Source organism: Moschus berezovskii, chromosome 8 (assembly GCF_049115385.1).
Source record: "Moschus berezovskii isolate FMDL1 chromosome 8, NW_MosBer_1.0, whole genome shotgun sequence".
Taxonomy (NCBI): domain Eukaryota; kingdom Metazoa; phylum Chordata; class Mammalia; order Artiodactyla; family Moschidae; genus Moschus; species Moschus berezovskii.
The window spans coordinates 12,498,996-12,518,595 of record NC_142467.1 but is presented as its reverse complement, the minus strand read 5'-3'; the positions used below and the strand labels follow the sequence as shown (position 1 = coordinate 12,518,595).

The window sequence follows — 19,600 nt, the reverse complement described above, 5'->3', positions numbered from 1 at the left end:
AATAAATAGAACTGTATTTACAATCAAATAACTATTTACTATTCTAAAGAACAAGCATCCTGCACTAAAATCTCACTTTATGCCTTTCTCCCACCCCCCTTAACATACTGCTTAACATCAAAAATATTCAAAAGGACATCTTGGAGAGTTTTTGAAAGAATTTTTTGACAGACATTTGTGAGGAAATTCGAGACTAACTTGACAGTATTCTGAAATTCGACTTATTTTCTTCTAGCCTCCTAGACCCTTTGTCTCATTATATTTATATATGTACACCCACATTTTTCTGCTGGGAAAAACTGAGGGCAAGAGCAGAAGGGGGCGATAGAGGATGAGATGGTTGGATGGCATCACTGAATCAATGGACATGAGTTTGAGCAAACTCAGGGAGACAGTGAAGGACAAGGAGGCCTGGCGTGCCGCAGTTAATGGGGTAGCAATGAGTCGGACACAACTCAGCCACTGAACAACACCCATTAGATTAGCCTCAGGTTTCTACCACACGGAAATAATAAACATACTCAAGGACTACTGTGAAGATCTTAAAAAAATGTAAAGCATAATATCTGACCTATACTAGGAGCTCAATGATGCTGCTGCTGCTAAGTCGCTTCAGTCGTGTCCGACTCTGTGCGACCCCACAGACGGCAGCCCACCAGGATTCTCCAGGCAGGAACACTGGAGTGGGGTGCCATTTCCTTCTCCAATGCATGAAAGTGAAAGTGAAGTCACTCAGTCGTGTCGACTCTTAGCGACCCCATGGACTGCAGCCTACCAGGTTCCTCCGTCCGTGGGATTTTCCAGGCAAGAGTACTCGAGTGGCTTGCCATTGCCTTCTCCAGGAGCTCAATATTAACAGCTATTTTAGAATTTAAAAAATGATTTTTTTTTTGGAGTTCAAGATCAGAATCATTACTTCAAAATTTGTTTCAGGTGTTCTTTGGACTGTCATAAGTATAAGTACATAAACTGTCTATGAATAAAACCTGCAGAAATACTAACATCTTCAAAACAAACTGATTCTTTCTTAAAAGGGGGGAGACCTTTTAGTTAGTCATTACTAACTGGTGCTAAGCACCAAACACTGGGTTCTTGTCTCATCCTTTCCCTTTCAAATAACAGAGAAGCTGAGGTTCAGAGAAGGCTAAGTGAGGAAACAAATACTAGTATTACGAAGAATTACAAGAAAATTCAGAAAAATGAAAGCCACTAAATTCTTAGGATGATACAAATTGTTTTAAAATAAAAATCCTTTGTGTGCCATATGTATGCTGTCTGCCTGCCCCTCTCACTTACCTAGCACCCGCTGTGCTTGCCCTTTGGTATAACATAACTGGCACTCCAATGTAAAATGGCACATGCCCACCCAGCTAAAGATTAGATTTCCCAGGATGGCTTTCAGCTAGGTGTGGCCATGTGAACAGGTTTTGGCCATGGGATTACAGCTAGAAGTGATGTGAAATTTCTACACCTTAGCCTTAAGCATTAACTGGCTTGTCTTATAACCTCTCCACTCCCATCCATCTTCTTGCTGGCAATCACTGGAGCAAGAGAAGCCGTCTGTTACATATGACAAAGCTGACCACAAGCTAGAGCACCGGAATAATCTCATGGGGGTAGAGCTCAGTCACTTGATAATAGTCTAATTATTGAAAAAAAAAAAAAGTAACTATTTTTGAGACCCTGGGCTCTGAATTGGTTCTCTGATTTGCTACAATGATGTTTTTGCAAAAAACATTTTTGAAATAAGATCTGTACACAGATAATTTGAATTCATTTGTTCATCTCTTCAACTAACAAGTATGGAGCAAGAGTTTCTAGTAAGGGCAAAATGCCATGGGAAAAGTAAAACTTGTGAGAATCAGCGATATAAGGACAAAGTCAGGGCAGGGGGGCAGGACAGAAGGACCTATAGGTCCCTGATGGGGGAACTGGAGGTAGGGCAACTGGGACTAGGGGCAAGGCTTCAGGGAGGGAGCGACTTTGGAGCTGGCTATTGGTGTATTCTCACACTTTCCCTGGAGAAAACACTTCCTCTCTGAAGCAACCGATAAAATTTCTCACTCTTTAAGATTACTCAAAAATATCCTACCCTTCATGTTCAGTTCAGTTCAGTCGCTCAGTCGTGTCCGACTCTCTGTGACCCCATGAATCACAGCACGCCAGGCCTCCCTGTCCATCACCAACTCCCGGAGTTCACTCAAACTCATGTCCATCGAATCGGCGACGCCATCCAGCCATCTCATTCTCTGTCGTCCCCTTCTCCTCCCGCCCCCAACCTTTCCCAGCATCAGTCTTTTCCAGTGAGTCAACTTGTCGCATGAGGTGGCCAAAGTATTGGAGTTTCAGCTTTAGCATCAGTCCTTCCAGTGAACATCCAGGATTGATCTCCACCCTCTCCAATTTCTCCACGGATAGGTCACTGTTCCAGCCCGTGTGTTCACAATATTTTGCTCATATGTTACTAATAATTCCTTCACAATATCACAATTATGCTTATACATGTATCTCTCTTCTAACTACATCCTGGAATTCATTAAGTTGGGGCCTGTAGTTATTTTTATAGACCATTATCCACTTCAACAGGCCTAGAAAAACAATATGGAAATTAGCAGATACTGAGTACTTAAAAAAAATTTTTTTTTTTTTTTCAATTAGAGGTCAAAGGCTTTCAAACTTTTTGGGGCATAACTTACATAATACATTTTATATAATGATGCCGTGCACACATGCACACATGTAACATAACAAAAGTTTGCTGAAATAATATTCTACCAAAGAACACTACTAGTTTACACTATTCTTTCATTTAAAAATCCAATTATGATACTCACTGGCAAAGAGTCTGATGCTAGGAGGGATTGGGGGCGGGAGGAGACAGGGATGACAGAGAATGAGATGGCTGGACGGCATCACCGACTCTGTGGACATGAGTTTGAGTGAACTCCGGGAGTTGGTGATGGACAGGGAGGCCTGGCGTGCTGTGATTCATGGGGTCACAAAGAGTCAGACACGACTGAGCGACTGAACTGAACTGAATGTGTTTCAACTCACTATTTAAAATATATTAGCCTAGAAGAAATCACTTAAAAATGAGAAGGGTTCACCTAGATGGTAAAATCAGACCACCTTTAAATTCTATAAAATTACACTGTATTAAATTGTTATCCTCCATATCCTTTACGACAGGCCACAGAATATCAAAATTTGAGAAAATGTGTGAAGTATCCATCCCCATGGGTCTGAAAACCAGTTAATGCGTCTGTCGGGGACTAAAGGGGGACAAACACCATAGCTCCTTTGGCATTCTACATCACCAACCCAAAACAAAGTTCCATCAGAACGTAAACTCAAGGTACAGTACTATTTTCAAAGTCTCCAGCTGAATAAATGAGAATAAAACTGCCAGAAAAAGATGCTAAGAAAGATAATATTTAGAAGAGTAACTTCAAAGATGACCAAGTTTAGTTATGCTAAATCTGAAATAAAGACAGCAAACGCAAAAGTTTCTCTAGCAAGCATTCAGGAATCAGATGAGAAATAAAGACCATGAATACACAGATGTCAAAGCTACTAAACCGCAGTTTCACAAAACACACATGAAATGTGCTTTTAATATTAACGATATGATAAAACCCTATTATTTATAATTATAACCAGTAGGCAAAACTTAATGACATTTACTGGAGAAGGAAATGGCAGCACACTCCAGTATTCTTTATTGGGAAATCCCAGGAACAGAGGGGCCTGGTGGGCTACCGTCCATGGGGGTCACAAAGAGTCAAACAACGACTAAGCAAACACAGAGCACAAAAACAAGAAGCGTCTTCTCTGAGGGAATTTAGACTAATTTAACTCTTTTCCATCAGCCCCATTCCTTTACATAAAAGTTTTTCAGCATAATGTATTTCCTGGGTATAAAAAATTACTCTTTGCTTTCTGCCAAAGCCTGTCAAAACATCTTTACCACCATAAAAGTCACATTACAAACACTTTTAACATGTGTAAAATTTAAATCTACCAGGGTTTTAAATGAGGACTCAAAAACAAACAAAACCCACAAAACTTCATTCTGATGTAGGGCTTGATGATATACAGATTAACGATTTGTTTTATGCTCAAACTTCCCTGTCTCCTACCTTTGAAGAGCTGCAAACTCTCCTTGTATTTACCATACCCAACTCAAACATTCAAGGCTTAGGTCCGTCTCTTTCTCAACTTTAAGCTTTAGAAAAGAATCTCAAATTTTAGCCTCTTTTGGTATCCATCACATAGTAGTTGCTCAATAATGCAAACTAACTAACTCTCTGAGTAGAGCTCTTCTAGAAGCAGCAGCAGGAGATGTGAAATAGCTATGGGACAGTTTTCATTAAGAAAAAAGCTCTCCACTCCATTTGTGCTTTATGCCACAGCTCTGGCACTGCAAACAGTGGACCCCATAAGCCAGTACTGCTGAGCCAGAACTGTGTCTGCATTTTAACCTCAATCACTGAGATCTCAACCTATCCACACCGAAGAAACTTTCACATTTAGTTAAATATTTAAAGTTGGCTTCCAAGCAGACACCTCATATCACAACGATAGATAATGTATTCGTAATTATAAACAGGAATTTTCTCAGTCATTAAAATGTAAGAACTTAACTCTGCTACAAGAGATATCTAGAGTCTCTCTGAAACCAGTAGGTCTAACCACTTCATTCACATGGAAAATACAGTCCCTTCTCATGGATGTCTCTTAATACACGTAGTGTTTATTCAGCTAGGCTTCCTTTTATCCTTCTTCTTCCAGTTGGGACTAAACTATACAAAAAATTGAGAATGACAATAAACAAACCTCAGGGTAAAGAACTGAAAGCTAAGATGTTCAACACATTCTCTGTTCTAGGGAACTTGCACTTCTTTATTGGGAGGATCCTGACCCTTGTGAAAACCTTCCTCTCCATCTCACTTAATATACACCATTTGATCTTCTTTCCTTTTCAAATCACAGCATTTCTTGTCACTGTTAAAAAGTTTCAAAACTCCATAAAAACTTCCCATACAGCCCATCTCCTCACTACAGTAATTTGCCCAATTTCTTTTTCTTTCACCCCACCTGCATGCCTATACAACACCATGAGTCTGAGTCTTGATTGTGTATTTAAACTTGGCTATTGGGCTTCCCTGGTGGCTCAGCTGGTAAAGAATCTGCCTGCAATGCAGGACACCTGGGTTCGATCCCTGGGTTGAGGAAATCCCCTGGAGAAGGGAAAGGCTGCCCACTCCAGTATTCTGGCCTGGAGAATTTCATGGATTGTATAGTCCATGGGGTCACTAAGAGTCGGCCACGACTTAGTGACTTTCACTTCACTTCACTTCATTCCATTATTACCTCTAGATAAAAATAATCTTTCTTCAACTTAATAATTTCAAAACATGGCAAGATACTAAATGACTCCAGGTAAACAGTTTCATATCTTTGTGTATAAATTTGATATGCCTATACATCTCCGTGGGAATTTTGTTTAATCGAAATTTCTGATTCAGTAGACCTCAGACGCACCGGGCAACTTTTAGGGTGAAGGTATCATTCTGTACAGTACTGGGGTGGAGGATAAATGACTCTGTGCATTTGTCAAAACCCATAAAACTGTACATCACAGAGTAAATGTAACATATACAAGTTTAAAACAGAAACTCATGTAATTGAGGATGAAATGTAAACTGATAACTCTAACTTTATTACAAAGTTATGACATAACCACACTGAAGGGGATGAAAGTTGTCAGTTGCGTCCGACTCTGCGACCCCATGGACTATACAGTCCACAGAACTCTCCCGGCCAGAACCCTGGAGTGGGTAGCCTTTCCCTTCTCCAGGGGATCTTCCCAACCCAGGGATCGAACCCAGGTCTCCTGCATTGCAGGAGGATTCTTTACCAGCTGAGCCACACGGGAGGCCCACTGCAGGGGATAAACAAGAACAAAGCTAACTTGAATAATACGTTTGGAAACCAGTGTTGAGACTTGAAACCATAAGGCTGTACACAGTAGGGACTGTGCACAGATACTGTGCTCCGCTTGGCAAGTCTGCTTCTTCTGGGGGTGGTCTAAAGTACTGTTCAGTGCTTCATTCGTGGACTAAGGCTGGCGTCACGCACGGCGGATGGCAGACAGCGGGAGCAAGGTTTTCCCTACACATGCAAGTCACACAGGTACAAGAAAGGAGGGTGAGGATGAATCCTGTGTACAGGATCAGAGGTGGAGACAACAGTCCGGGTTCATGTTTATCTTACTATGCACACAGATGGACAGATATGGAAGCAACTATAGGCACACACGGTTTAACACATAAAAACATACATGGATTGAAAAAACCTAGCTCTGTCTGCTCTGTCTACTGAGAGGGCCTGGAAGCAGGGACACCTGAGAAGCAACTCGGCACCCAAATCGTGGTTTCTAACATCCTCTTCTCCAATAAAAAGGAACCAGGGCTCTTTGGGGAAATGGCTGATTCTAGGACAAAAGAATGGGAAGGTATAAAATGAATACAGAAGACAACTTGAAAGCGTTCCGAAAGGACAAGACTAAAACACTCTGAGCAGTAAAATACTTACTGGATTATAATTCAAAGTATAAAATATACATGTCCATGGTTATATAAGTGGATAATGGAATTAATGAGGGAGAAATTACTTCCTTATAGAATAATTCCATTTAATATTAGGTAGATAATAGATACTCCCTCCTTGGTGGCTTAGAGGGTAAAGAATCTGCCCACAATGTGGGAGACCTGGGTTCGATCCCTGGGTTGGGAAGATCCCCTGGATGAGGGCATGGCAACCCACTGCAGTATTCTTGCCTGGAGAATTCCAGGGACCACAGGCCTGATGAGCTACACCTATGGGGTCGCACAGAGTCAGATGCGACTAAGCACAGCAGACACTCCCTTCCAGTAGGAGGCAGAACTTAATTCTCACTCACTCGACCAATCACCACATCCTTTGAGTGGGCTAGACATAGTGACTTACTTCTAAAGAATATAGAATGGAAAGGGAAAAACAGTAACTTTACAGTGAAGAAGTCTGGCAAACACTATCTTGGCCAAGTGATAAAGGTTAATTAACATCATCAGTAATAACAAGTGGATATTATGCTCCCCATATAATGTGACAAGCAGAGCATTTCATCTCCACTGACACACTCTCTAAAAACTGGTAACTGATAACCCTATTTTAACCTTTTAACCTAACAAAAAAAATAAGGGAAATTCAAATTGGGGGACATTCTACAGGATACCTGGCTAGTAGTTCTCAAGACTGACAGAAAAAATTAAGGAAAGACTTAGAAATTTTCACAGATGAGAGAACACTGGGGAAAGTTAACAACTAAATGCAACATGGTATCCTGGATTGAATCCTGGAATAAAAAGAAAGCATTAATTGAAAAAACAATAAAATCCAACTAAAGTCCAGAATTCAGTTAATAGTTGCTGGGTTTTGTTTTGTTTTTAAGACTTTAAAGTGTCTATAAATCTGGTTTCCCCTTCTGGAGAGTGGGAATCACAGTACTGTATACATCACAGGAGTTTGGAAGGATGAGTTAGGATAAACTCATGTAGTGCACTATGTACATACACCATGGCTCAGTCAGCGTAAGAGCTCAATAATTATCAGTTGCCATTATTATTGCTTCTAGAGAAATGAAATGTACCCTGCTTCTTGCTTGCATGGCTTATGACACAACTATCTGGGAGTTCTGAGAAAACAAAAAGCAAGTGTAATGACATCAACAATAACAAGTAACAAGGTGGTAAATGACTCCATGCTAACAGCTTCATACATAATACATACAAACTTAAATACAAATCACCAGGGAATCTTGTTAAGAAGAAATTCTGATTCAGTAGGTCTGGGATGAGGCCCAAGGTTGAGCATTAAAAACAAGCTCCCAGGTGATGTGAATGCTGCTAGACCAAGAACCACAACTGGAACTATGACTTTTTTACTTCTGTAATGTTTTAAAGTTTTTCATAAAAAATGTAAAAAAATTTTTCTCCAACAATTCTTTGTATCGTCACCACAAATACTCATATTTTTCAACAGAGAACTGTACCAATTATAACCCACAAGTCACCAATATCTTAAATAAGCAAAGACTTAAGCAGCATAAAAAAGGGGCAACTACACGTCAGAATTTGCTCCTACATTATCTCACACCAATGAGGATAAAAGTAACATCACTGAAAATCAAATCACATATAATTCTCTTATCTTTGCCAATTAAAAATTAGTCTAAATACATTAAAGTAATACAGATTAACCACAACCTTAGAAGTTCTGTCAATTCTGTTTGAAGAGAGAGAAACACATTACCAAAGTTCCTAACAGTTTGAATTTTCAAAGCCTAGGAAATGACCTGAGATGATCTGAGATTCAGCAGCATGTATTTAACAACTAATGCAACACAGTACCCTGGATTTCCCTCATACCAGATACATGAGGGAAAAAAAAACTAGTAGGAAAAGATGTAAAAAAAAAAAAAAAAACATACTGAATCAAGAAATAGGGATTAGCAAAAAAAAGAGAGAGAGACGTAAAAGAATCATACTTTCCTACAATTAATGTTGTTGTTGTTTAGTTGCTAAGTCCGATTCTTTTGTGACCCCATGGACTGCAGCCCGCCAGGCTCCTCTGTCCATGCGATTTCCCAGGTAAGAATTATGGAGTGGGTGGCCATTTCCACCTCCAGGGGATCTTCTGACCCAAGGATGGAACCAGTGTCTCCTGCAGGTGGATTCTTTACCACTGAGCCACTAGAGAAGCCCAATTAATGACGTCATAGTTAATTTCAAAAACCGGTTTAATGCAATGATTGCAAACCATTCTGGCTTTGTGATTGCACATTTTCCTGTCTTCCTCAAAATGCTTCTTTGCACAAACTTCTGAAATTTAAGAATAAACTGATCCTTTTTTAAAAAACACTGAGATAACTTCACAGTAAGCTTAGGAAACACCATTTTATTGCCTTTAAAAATTATTCAAATTCATTTACGAAAACTTATTTTGATGGCAAGAATCTTTCTGGTATGTGTATACATAAAATCAATGCTTACAAAAATGGCATCCCATAGTAGTGTTTAATAAGACACGAACAGATATTTGGTGAGACATGTGGCCTTGTGCTCAAATTAACTTTGACTTGGTGTTCTTTAAATTTAACAGGTCATTTAGACTAACCTGGCTTTTTTCTCAAAGCCTCTAAAAAGTCTTTGAGAGACTCTGAATTTCTAAAACTGAGATTTTCACTTAAAATATTTCCATTGATCACATTGCCTACTGAGGAAACACTAGAAGTTGAGCTCCAAAGATTCTTGAAGCATAAAACAATGAAAATATTTTGAACAGGCCAAGGAAATTTAATTGTAACAGAGTTCTCCTAATGTAAAATGTATACACATATGCATTTAAGACATATTTATAAGTATATTAAGTCAAACACTGTGAACGCTATAAAAAGGTATACTGTATCAAGGAAAAGAATTCTTGGACTTCCCTGGTGGTCCAATGGTTAAGAATCCACCTGCAAATGCAGGGGATGCGGGTTCGATCCCTGGTCAGGGAAGATTCCACATGCTGAGGGCCAACTAAGCCTGTGCAGCACAGCTACGGAAGCCTGCACGTCCTGGAGCCCAGACCCCACAACAAGAGAAGCCGGCACAGCGAGAAGCCCGCACACAGCATGAATGAGCAGCCTCCACACACCACAACCAGAGAAAGCCTGCACACAGCAGCAAAGACCCAGTGCAGCCAGAAATAACAAATAAATACAATTTTTTAAAAAAGGAATTCTTTTAGAATCAGGTCAACATTACATGGCTCAGTTACCAGCTCTGGATCAATTCTAAGTAGTTAAGACCATCATAACACATCACCAAAATTTCCTTCACTCTGTAATAATTTTTCATGAGCATACTCTATATATTTCTGGTCCTTACCCACAAATCTATCTGTGGAGCAAATCATTATACATAACCTTAAGATAAAAAGTGTCTAAAAAGGATTTGAAAAATTTCATTCCAAATTAACCACAAATCCACATAGCTGAGAACTGATGCTTTGAAATCTTTCAATAGTTATCTTCAGAGCGCTTAACTTCAGTTATACAACAAACTTTGCCCTAACTTGAAACTGAGGTACAGGTGCATCCTGACCCACATTTCTTAGTAAATAAGTTTCAAAACTGTCAGTTATAACATAGCCAAACAGACATTCTCCTCTGTATTCTTCTTCCTTTCTGTCAATGGTTACAGAAAGGTTTTCACATGAAAAGAAATAAACACTTCTGTGTAGAAAGTTAATCATACCAACTAAAAATGCCAAACAACTTCTTGCTTTATTCTACTTCATTTCATAAATTTCCACAAAGGAAAACAGGAACTCTGAAGCAAAAACACATGTAAAGACTTCTAGCCAATAACAATCAAGCTGTATAACATATATTGATTTTAAAAGCAAAAATATTTCTCTTCATCATTTTACATTAATATTCATAGTTATGGTAACTTTTGTTTTTTGCAAGAAACGCCATGTCTATAAAGTTCACCTCATCACTCTTAACTAGGCACAATCTCCCTCCTCTGTACTGCCTCGTTGTGAAAACTTTTGGTGTGGGGGCACTGAGGCTTAGTAACTACAGTGAAGCAAAGCAAAGTGACATAACAGCATATTAACAGCAGTAAGGAAGAAAATGAAAGGAAAACATAGGCAGGTCTCCCTTCTGCTGATAAACACCACGGCAGTCAGTTGCACAACTAGATAACTAGACAGCCATTTGATATTCTCAGAAGTACATAAAACTTATATGGTAGAAATAATGACTCAGAATAATTAGAGAATATACTTTGCGATTATTTAACATGAGTATGCACTGCAAAAATTCCTGTAAGTAAATCTGACTTTACAAGGTTTAACTGTTTTTCATCTCTACAATATCAAATTTTATTTACTACTCCCCCTTTGCTTTACATACAGCAGCAAAATACACAGAAAATTATTGGAAGAGGCAAGGGTTCAGCATGTATTAAGTATGTGATCTCTTTACATACTCAACTAGAAAATCTACTCTCAAGAGTCTTATTTCCTATTTCACGGGTTGTCAGGCTCCTGTGTTTCCTCTAGATACTTTTACCTATTAACCATTTCATTGTTCACTAATGAACAAGAGAATGTGGACAATGTGACACTCCTATTCACTTACTACAGTCAAGTCACCTGTAGAGATTTGAATCAAAGCTGAAATTCAAAGGTCTTCTACTTTAACCCCTAACTCTGGGGCTTCCAGTTACGCTACATTGCTAAATACCTTGTATATTAAGTAGCAGAATGATACTTCAACATTATTCCATTCAACTCTCCTTATTTTGAAGTTCAGAAATTATTCAGAGAACTTAAGTTAGCACAGAGACAGGGTCAACTGAGGGTGCGCTAACTCCTCAGACCAATCCTTGTCCTGCTAAATAATTCTGCTCCATGACTGCTCCTTTTTTTCTATGATGTTCCTGTTATTCAAACAATCTGCCTTTCTAACTGATAAAAGTACACCTAGCATAACCAGAAAACCCCAAGCCTCAGGTCAAATACATATACCACTGCTTTATTTTCTATCCAACATTTTTCTGAAGCCCTCTTAACTGCCAAGGCTTTCCTGTTCCTTGTCCTTCACATTTCTCCATTACTGTAATCAGTGTTTCAGTTATGTACTATTCTGTTATAAAAAATGTGATACTAATAGAGTGCTCTTTATATCAGGAAATATTTTAAGACCTTTAAATACAGCATCTCACTTAATCTTCAACTTTAAATAAGATAAATAATACTATAATGCCTATTAAGAACAAAAACCAAAGCTTCAGAGAGGTTAAAAAATCTGTCGTAATTCACAAAGCTAATAAGTACAACTGGGTAAGTAATCAGGCAGTCTGACCCCAATGTCCATATTCTTGATTTCCTTATATGATAAGTCTATACAACTACATGGATTGCATTATAAACATAGCCAGTAACTTAAAATTTGGGTGCTACAGAAGAATTTAAAGGTTTTTTCATTAGAAGAGGTTTCTTACACATTAAAATAGCTTAAGGTAGCTTACTCTGATAAATCCTATCTTCTTTGCAAAGACATGGCCCAAATAAGAATTCTTAACTCATTCACATATAATTAAAACTCAAATTTGAAAAAAATAATGGGCGGGGGGAGGGCTGCAGCAACACTTTAACAAATATACAAGTCAGAAATGTTCAAAACAACCTTTGCAGTGATAGGAATGTCTTCTATTCTGGTCTCTCCATCTCAGTAGCCACTAGCCATGTGTGACTATTCAGCACTTGAAATGTGTCTAATGTGACTGAGTACTGAACTTTGAAATACTTTTTAATTTTTAAATTTAAATAGCCACATATGGGTACTGACTATTACATTGGATAGCACACATATAGAAGACAAAATGCCAGAAAAAAATGAGTAAAGAAATTATTATTGCTTTTATCTGGAGAGTGCAGTTAATAGTCAAATCAATTTAAATGTCTTCTTTTACTTACTCTAGTTTCAATTATTAAACCAAATAATATAAACCTTCAAAGAGATTTAAGTATCCCAATCTTTCTACACCTAAATTTTCCTTTGTGTATCTCAATGGAAAAACTAGTTAAAATCTGTGTATTCAACAAAGCATCATTTATTAGAAACTTTTTTACTGTGTGGAAAGTTAAGAGTAAATCTGATCTGAAAACTCTGCCACCTATTAGAAAAGCTAAAAATTACAGTCACATAAGTTTTAAATTGTTTTCATAATAAATACTTGGTAATAACACTCTTACCTTGATTCGCCACTACTGTTTCTAACACTTTCTTCATCACTGTGTCCATTCATTGTAAATATCAAGAAGTTTTAAAATAAAATATAAATCTTCCCAGTTTAAAAGATGAGTATAAATACTGACTCCTCTTTGAATATTAAAAATTCACAGATGAATTTTCTTCAACATTCACAGGTTTCCTAGGACCCTTTTTGACTCACCTAAAAAAAAAAAAAAAGAAAAATTCAGTGAGAAGAAAATTGCCTGTAGAGAAAAACACTGAAGAAGTCCACTTAGAATTTATACAAATCTACCTAGACCAATTAGATTAGATGTGGCAAGGAAGGGGTAGGGATCTTCTCAAAATACCTAGGCTTCTATTAACTACATTCTTGACTACTTATTAGAATTGAGCATCAGTTCAGTTCAGTCGCTCAGTCGTGTCCGACTCTTTGCGACCCCATGAATCACAGCACGCCCTGCTTATTTTTGATAGAAGAAATGAAAATGCTGGGGAGTGACAGATCTTTCAGACCAACTGCAACTGTGTGTGTACAGTATACACCACACATTATGGCTAAAAAACTAAAGCAGAGTGGTAGTAAGTAACATCTACCTGACTTCCAAAAATACAAAAACGGAGTCTTAATAGATACTTGGGCAAACAAATGAAGGAGGGGCGGGGGGTGGGGAAGGTTACTGTTAATCCAGCACTAATTCCTATTACCAAGGACTTCATACACTAGAGTGAGGAAAAAGTTTTGAAAATGCTCACATAAGAACAGGAGAGTAAAAGTGTGTCACATAATCTGTGCCAAAAAAAAAAGTACGTATCAAAATAAATGTGTTCTTTCACATTTACCGGTAAACTAAATAGCGGACTTTTGTTTCAATAATACAATATGTATCCAGTTCGGACTTGCAGAGATTCTACTGGAGAGGGAAAAAAAGGTAAAGGATAAACACTATGAGTTGTTTTTTTTTTTTTTTAAGTAAAAGGGTACCGGGCAGAAATCGCAGAGTAAAAGAGCCAACACTTCCACCTTTCAAAATACCAGCACAACACTGGAGAGTCACCTAACAAGCCAACCACGAATAAACAAAGGAGATCTCTGGCAGGGGAGGGAGAGGAAGAAGCGGGGGGAAGGAGACGTCAGATCCTTCCCCAGCCAGAAAGTACCGACCGAAGACGGGCGGCTGAGAACAGAGCTGTCCCTCCGACATCAGCACGCAGATCAGACTCCTACGATTATTTCCATTCCGCAAGAAAAAAAAAGAGGGGGAAACAGGCTGCTGCCAACCCGATCACCGCAAACTCTGCACTGAGATCGCTGTTTTTCATTCCCCAGGGACTACAGTCCCGTCGACTTGGCAGCAAACTGTTAACCCCCCCTCCCCCAAAATAAAATTATTTCACGCAACACTCGTTCCTCACGTTAAAGATGAAAGCCACCGGGCCAGAGAGCTTCCCTATGAAAACGATCAGGTCTTTAAAAAAAAAAAAATCTGGGCTCTCTAGCAGACTGCCTCTCTTTCCCGAAAGTCTCTCTTCGCTGAGAAAACAAAAGTTCACTTTTCCTTCCTGCCTTTTCACCTTTCACGTTTGCCCCCCTCCAAACGGCTTTCCTCTGGTACTTTCTAACTTCCCTTTTCCTCCCCGTCTTGCTTCTCGCGCGGCCGAGTCCGCACGCCGAGCCCCTGCAGGCTCCGCGAGGCTCCCGGGCGCCCGCGGCCGCCGCCGGCCCTCCACGTTGCGCCGCTGCCCCCAGCCCGCCGCCCTCGCAGCGGCGCCCGTCCTCCGCCCCGGCCTCTCCGCGGCCGCTCTCCTCCCGCTAAGTTTTCCAGGCGGGACTCGAGCGGAGCCTGCAGACCTCGCTCCCCGCGCCGCCCGGCTCCCTCCGGCCCGCGCCGCCCCCCGGCCCCGGGGCGCACCGCCCGCCCCCCGCCCCCCGCCCCTAGCGCCGGTCCCGGGGTCGCCCCTTCCCGCCTCAAGCTCCCCGCACGCCCGGCCCGCGTCCTCCCGGGCGCGCTCGGGCCAGGGCCCCTCCCTGCGCCGGGCCCGCTCCCCACGTGCCGGGAAGGGGCCCCGGGGGCGGCGGCGGGACCCGCGCCTCGCGGCCGGGCCGGCCCCGCGCCGCCGGAGGCCGCGGCCCGACCGCCAGCGGTACGCCCGCCCGGCCGGCCCGGAGGACGCGCGCTCGGCGGCGCCGGCCCGCGCTCGCCGCTCACACGCCCCCCTGCGCGCCCGGCCCGCGCCGCCGGCCCTCGCGGGCGCCCCCCGGGCCTGTGCCCACGGCGTCCCGGGCCGCCGGGCCGCCGCCCGGGCACCCCCGCCCCGCCACCCGGCCCCCGGCCCTCCCTCCCTGCCGCATCCCGGCCCGCCCGCCGCCCCCTTTCTTACCGGCAGGGCGTGCGGGCTTGGCGGGGCGGAAGGAGCCGACCGGAGAGGCGGCCTCCCCGGCGCCCGGGCCCCGCGGTCCTCGGGGCGTGTGTGGGCTGTGCGGGGTGCGGCGGTAAAGCGGCCGTCCGCGAGGAGGGCAGCGGGGGAAGGCGCAGGACGCGGAGCGGAAGGGAAAGCCCCGGCGGCCGGCTCCGACGCGCCGCGATCCCCCTGCACAGCGGCTCCAACAATCAGTTCATTATCGAAGCCCCGAACAAGCGCGAGGGCCAGCGAAAGCGACAAGTAAGCAGCGGCCACGCGCGCGCGCCCACTCCCGCCGCTTATCGGCTCCCGGCCGCCGCCATGACGCCGAGAGAGCGAGCGCAACCGTCCCCGTCGTAGCCGCCGCCGCCGCCGCCGCCGCCACCGAGGTCGCCGTCGCCTCCGCCTCCCCGCGACGTAAGCGGCTCTGCTCACTCCCCTTCCCCACCGGGCGCGAGGCGCACGAGCACGCGCACGCAGAACTCCACCGGCTGCCTGGCTGGCGCGTGCGCGCGCGGGGTGGGTGGGCGGGGCTACGACCTGGAGCCGTGGGGGAGGCCTTGAAAGAAGCCGATTGGTTCTGTGGCTGGGCTGAGCGTGGAGGGCGCGCGCCGCGGCGCGCCGTGCTGGGAGCGCGCACGCCGGCCGCGCAGAGGCTGCCGGACCCTGGCGACCGCGGTGGGCCGCTGATCCCGGGCTTGGGGCTGCCTACCTCAGCGGCCCCGGAGTTGAAGTCCGGGAAGTGGGAGCTGCGGGCTCGCTCCCCGCGGGTGTGGACGCTCCTGTCACCCGAGACGGTTGCGTGAGGACGTCCGGAAACAAGAGGCCGAGAAGGAACTAGGGAAACGCGGTGGGGGTGAGGGGGGAAGGTGGGCAGATGCTGAGGACGGAGCGGGCTGGCGGGGGCGGGGGCAGGCGTGCGGTCCGGTCGCCCGCGCCTCAGCCGGCCGCCGGTTCTGGGCGCCCGCCCTGAGGGCCGGAGGTGGGGCCGCTGCGTCACACGAGGAAGCCTGGGAACCCAACTGTTGGGCAACTGTGGTCTCCTCCCGCCGCTCCCTGGGCTTAGTTGCCCTGAGACAAAGGCTCCCCCGGGGGCGGGGGTGGAGGGGAAACCAGGCACCTGAGGAGGCCGAGGGAAACGGACCGAGCTGTCCACCCCCGGTGACCCTTTGGATTCATTCGTAGTACAGCCTGTATGCCTTATTCAGGAAAGACACTTCGGCTCCCTGGAGGGCCGGGTAGTGGAGGCTGCGCCGCCAAATCGCTACATTAAAAAAAAAAAATGCAATGAGAGACGTTGGCAACTGTCTCAGGTTAACGTAACTGCAATTTAGTTGACGGTTTCTTTCGTAACTGTAACTGCGGGCCTCCGTTACCCACCCACCCCCCGCCCCTTTATAGTTTTGCCCAAAGGAACACTTTCCTCTTCAAGCCCGGGAGTCGTGTTCCGCTCCATCTCTTTTTAAAGTTGGACTTCTTTCACGCTCCATTATTTTTCTCGCTCACAGATCAGTCTTGAGTCAGTCCAGGTTAATGATAATTTTTGAAACTAATATCCCGTTCTTCAGTTACTTGATTTGATGTAAAGTCACGCCCTCCAAGTCAGATGAGTGAACTGGCGGTGTCTGCTTCCCAAAATAATTGTTTTTATACGTGGGAAGTACTGCAGTTTTCGTCTGCCGTTTAAACAGTTTGCTTCACAGCCTTCAAGAAGATATCCAAACATAACACCAAGTGCGTATTTATTATGTGGAAAGGTATATTTACCGTTGCAGAGTATTGGAAGGCAAACAGGTGCCCAAAGTCTACTCGGGGAAAAAAATGTGTGGTCAATGAATAGTGTGACAAAATGAAGCAAGCACCACTATAGATTGCAAAATGATCTGTTTTTTTGCTTGCTAGTTGTTAAATTGCTGTAATGCTGTAATGTTACGAGGAGTAATAAGATCGTGCAAATCTCCATCTCCAAATTCCCGGGAAATAGGAACTAAGTGCTAATTTTTAATACCATGCTTTAAAAATATGATAAAGGGGCCTTAATAGGAACTTTCAGTGTCTCAGACTAATTTCTTTCTTGGATTACTAGAGTGGTAAGTGAAAAATAAAAACCCGAGAAAACATGGCAGAATTTTGTAATGAGTGTGGTTCAGATAATAAAGTTTTCAAGTTTAACCATACTGCATTTTATTGTTGTCTTACAAAAAGTGATTACTGTATGGAGTTTTATATGTTGTTGAAAGTGTACATCAAACCTTTTTCTGAGTTGCCGTTTGAATATGATATGCTTCATATAATTTCGAGGCACCTTTTTTGCAGGAGAAAAAACCTTGCCAAATTTGTAATAAAATGCTGAACCTTGGAGATTTATATTTGTGGTAAAATCATAATGTACTTTATGACTCCACAGAATTTTACAACGACTGTTGAAACTGTGGAGAAATACAAGGTAAGTGGAAAACTGAAACAGTTTTATTTAAAGCCAGTTGGTAAATAAGACAAAAGTATATTTTTTCTGTACACTTAAGTTCTCAGTTTCACTTTTTATAAGCAAACTGTATGTCTACCTTTTGGTACTGAAAACAATAGGCAACAGTAAATAACCTGAGCACCTGACTAGCAAAAATCCCTGAAAATTAGTATCAAACAGAAAGTCTTTGGCGTCCCTGGTGGCTCAGATGGTAAAGAATCTGCAATGGAGGAGACCCAGGTTCGATCCCTGGGTTGAGAAGATTCCCTGGAGAAGGGAATGGCTACCCACTCCAGTATTCTTGCTTGGAGAATTCCATAGACAGAGGAGCCTGGCCGGCTACAGTCCATGGGGTCACAAGGAGTCCAACACGATTGAGGAGCTAACACTAACAGAAAGTCATTGTTACTGTCTGATCTTCCACTTGGGAAATTGCATATTCTTTGGAAAAAGTATTACTTTTACACAATCTAGGGCAACACTTTGTAGGTTCTTAAACTGCAAGGAGATCCAACCAGTCCATTCTAAAGGAGATCAATCCTGGGTGTTCATTGGAAGGACTGATGCTAAAGCTGAAACTCCAATACTTTGGCCACCTCATGCGACGAGTTGACTCACTGGAAAAGACTCTGATGCTGGGAAGGATTGGGGGCGGGAGGAGAAGGGGACAACAGAGAATGAGATGGCTGGATGGCATCACCGACTCGATGGACGTGAGTTTGAGTGAACTCCGGGAGTTGGTGATGGACAGGGAGGCCTGGCGTGCTGTGATTCATGGGGTCGCGGAGAGGCGGACACGACTGAGCAACTGAACTGAACTGAATTCTGTTATGCTCTGCTGGGACTAGTTGCCAGTGGGTATCCTTAGATGGGAATAGATTGAAAGCCACTTACCAGAGTTACAGCATAAAGACAATCACCACTCTTGCTTTTCAGTTAATGTTTTGCATGCCAGATTTGTTCTTGTTGCTTAGAAGATTTGTGTACAAGAAGCTGCTAAAACAATCAGGACAGTGTTAAAATACCCTAGAATCTCAACCTATGACATTGTTCCCCAGGTTCTTACCAAGCAGAAAGAGCCCTCCAAATATATTTACAAAGTCCTCCATAAAAAGAACACATGAAATCTCAAACCACCTCATAATGAAAATTTACTGGACATTTTCTGTTTGCTTGATCATAAAAGTCAGAGGAGAGGATCCATGGTTCCCAGTGTTGGGCAGGGACAGGAGTCGGTAACCTTGGAAAGTTTTTCTTAACTACACATGCCAAACTGTCCCTTTTTGAAATGCACGATTTCTAGGTTCTAAGTAGTAGTTGGAAAAACTTAGATTGTTATAATAACCACCAACAGCTCGTCCACCTTGTTGATGGCCACTGTATTTGGAGATTTTAATAAATCTAATTTTAATACCTAATAAATTTTAGATGTGAAATTCTTGGAGATGACACTAAGAAGCAACTGTGTGTAAAATAGGTATTGAAGTGGATACAATGATTCTACTTAAAAATTTAAGTGTGCAGAGGTGGTGGTGGGAGGGATTTGTTTAAGTAGCTAGCCTCAGAATATCAGATTAGTGCCTTGATCGACTCGATGGACATTAGTTTGAGTGAACTCCGGGAGTTGGTGATGGACAGGGAGGCCTGGTGTGCTGTGATTCATGGGGTTGCAAAGAGTCGGTCACAACAGCGACTGAACTGAACTGAAGGTATCATTCCTTCATCTCTGCCAAATCCTTTGTATACTGTCCATTTTACCTCATATATGTTGTTCTCCAGCTCTGATGCTGGGAGGGATTGGGGGTGGGAGAAGACAGGGATGACAGAGAATGAGATGGCTGGATGGCATCACCGACTCGATGGACATGAGTTTG

At 43.1% G+C, this 19,600-nt stretch overlaps 1 protein-coding gene across 3 annotated transcripts in view; it reads right to left on the bottom strand.

Annotated features, from left to right (window-relative positions):
• Positions 1-16,101, bottom strand: part of CHD1 (chromodomain helicase DNA binding protein 1) — a 76,483-nt gene extending 60,382 nt beyond the window's left edge. The window contains exons 1-2 of one of the 3 annotated variants that reach the window (XM_055429569.2): positions 15,972-16,101; positions 12,859-13,058 (exon numbers count right to left, since the gene is read on the bottom strand). In XM_055429569.2, coding sequence (XP_055285544.2) covers positions 12,859-12,911 — 53 coding nt within the window. In that variant the 5' untranslated portion in view covers positions 12,912-13,058; positions 15,972-16,101. The remainder of the gene's footprint in view (positions 1-12,858; positions 13,059-15,971) is intronic. The other 2 variants (XM_055429571.2, XM_055429570.2) reach the window with 2 other exon arrangements.
• Positions 16,102-19,600: the final 3,499 nt, after the last annotated feature.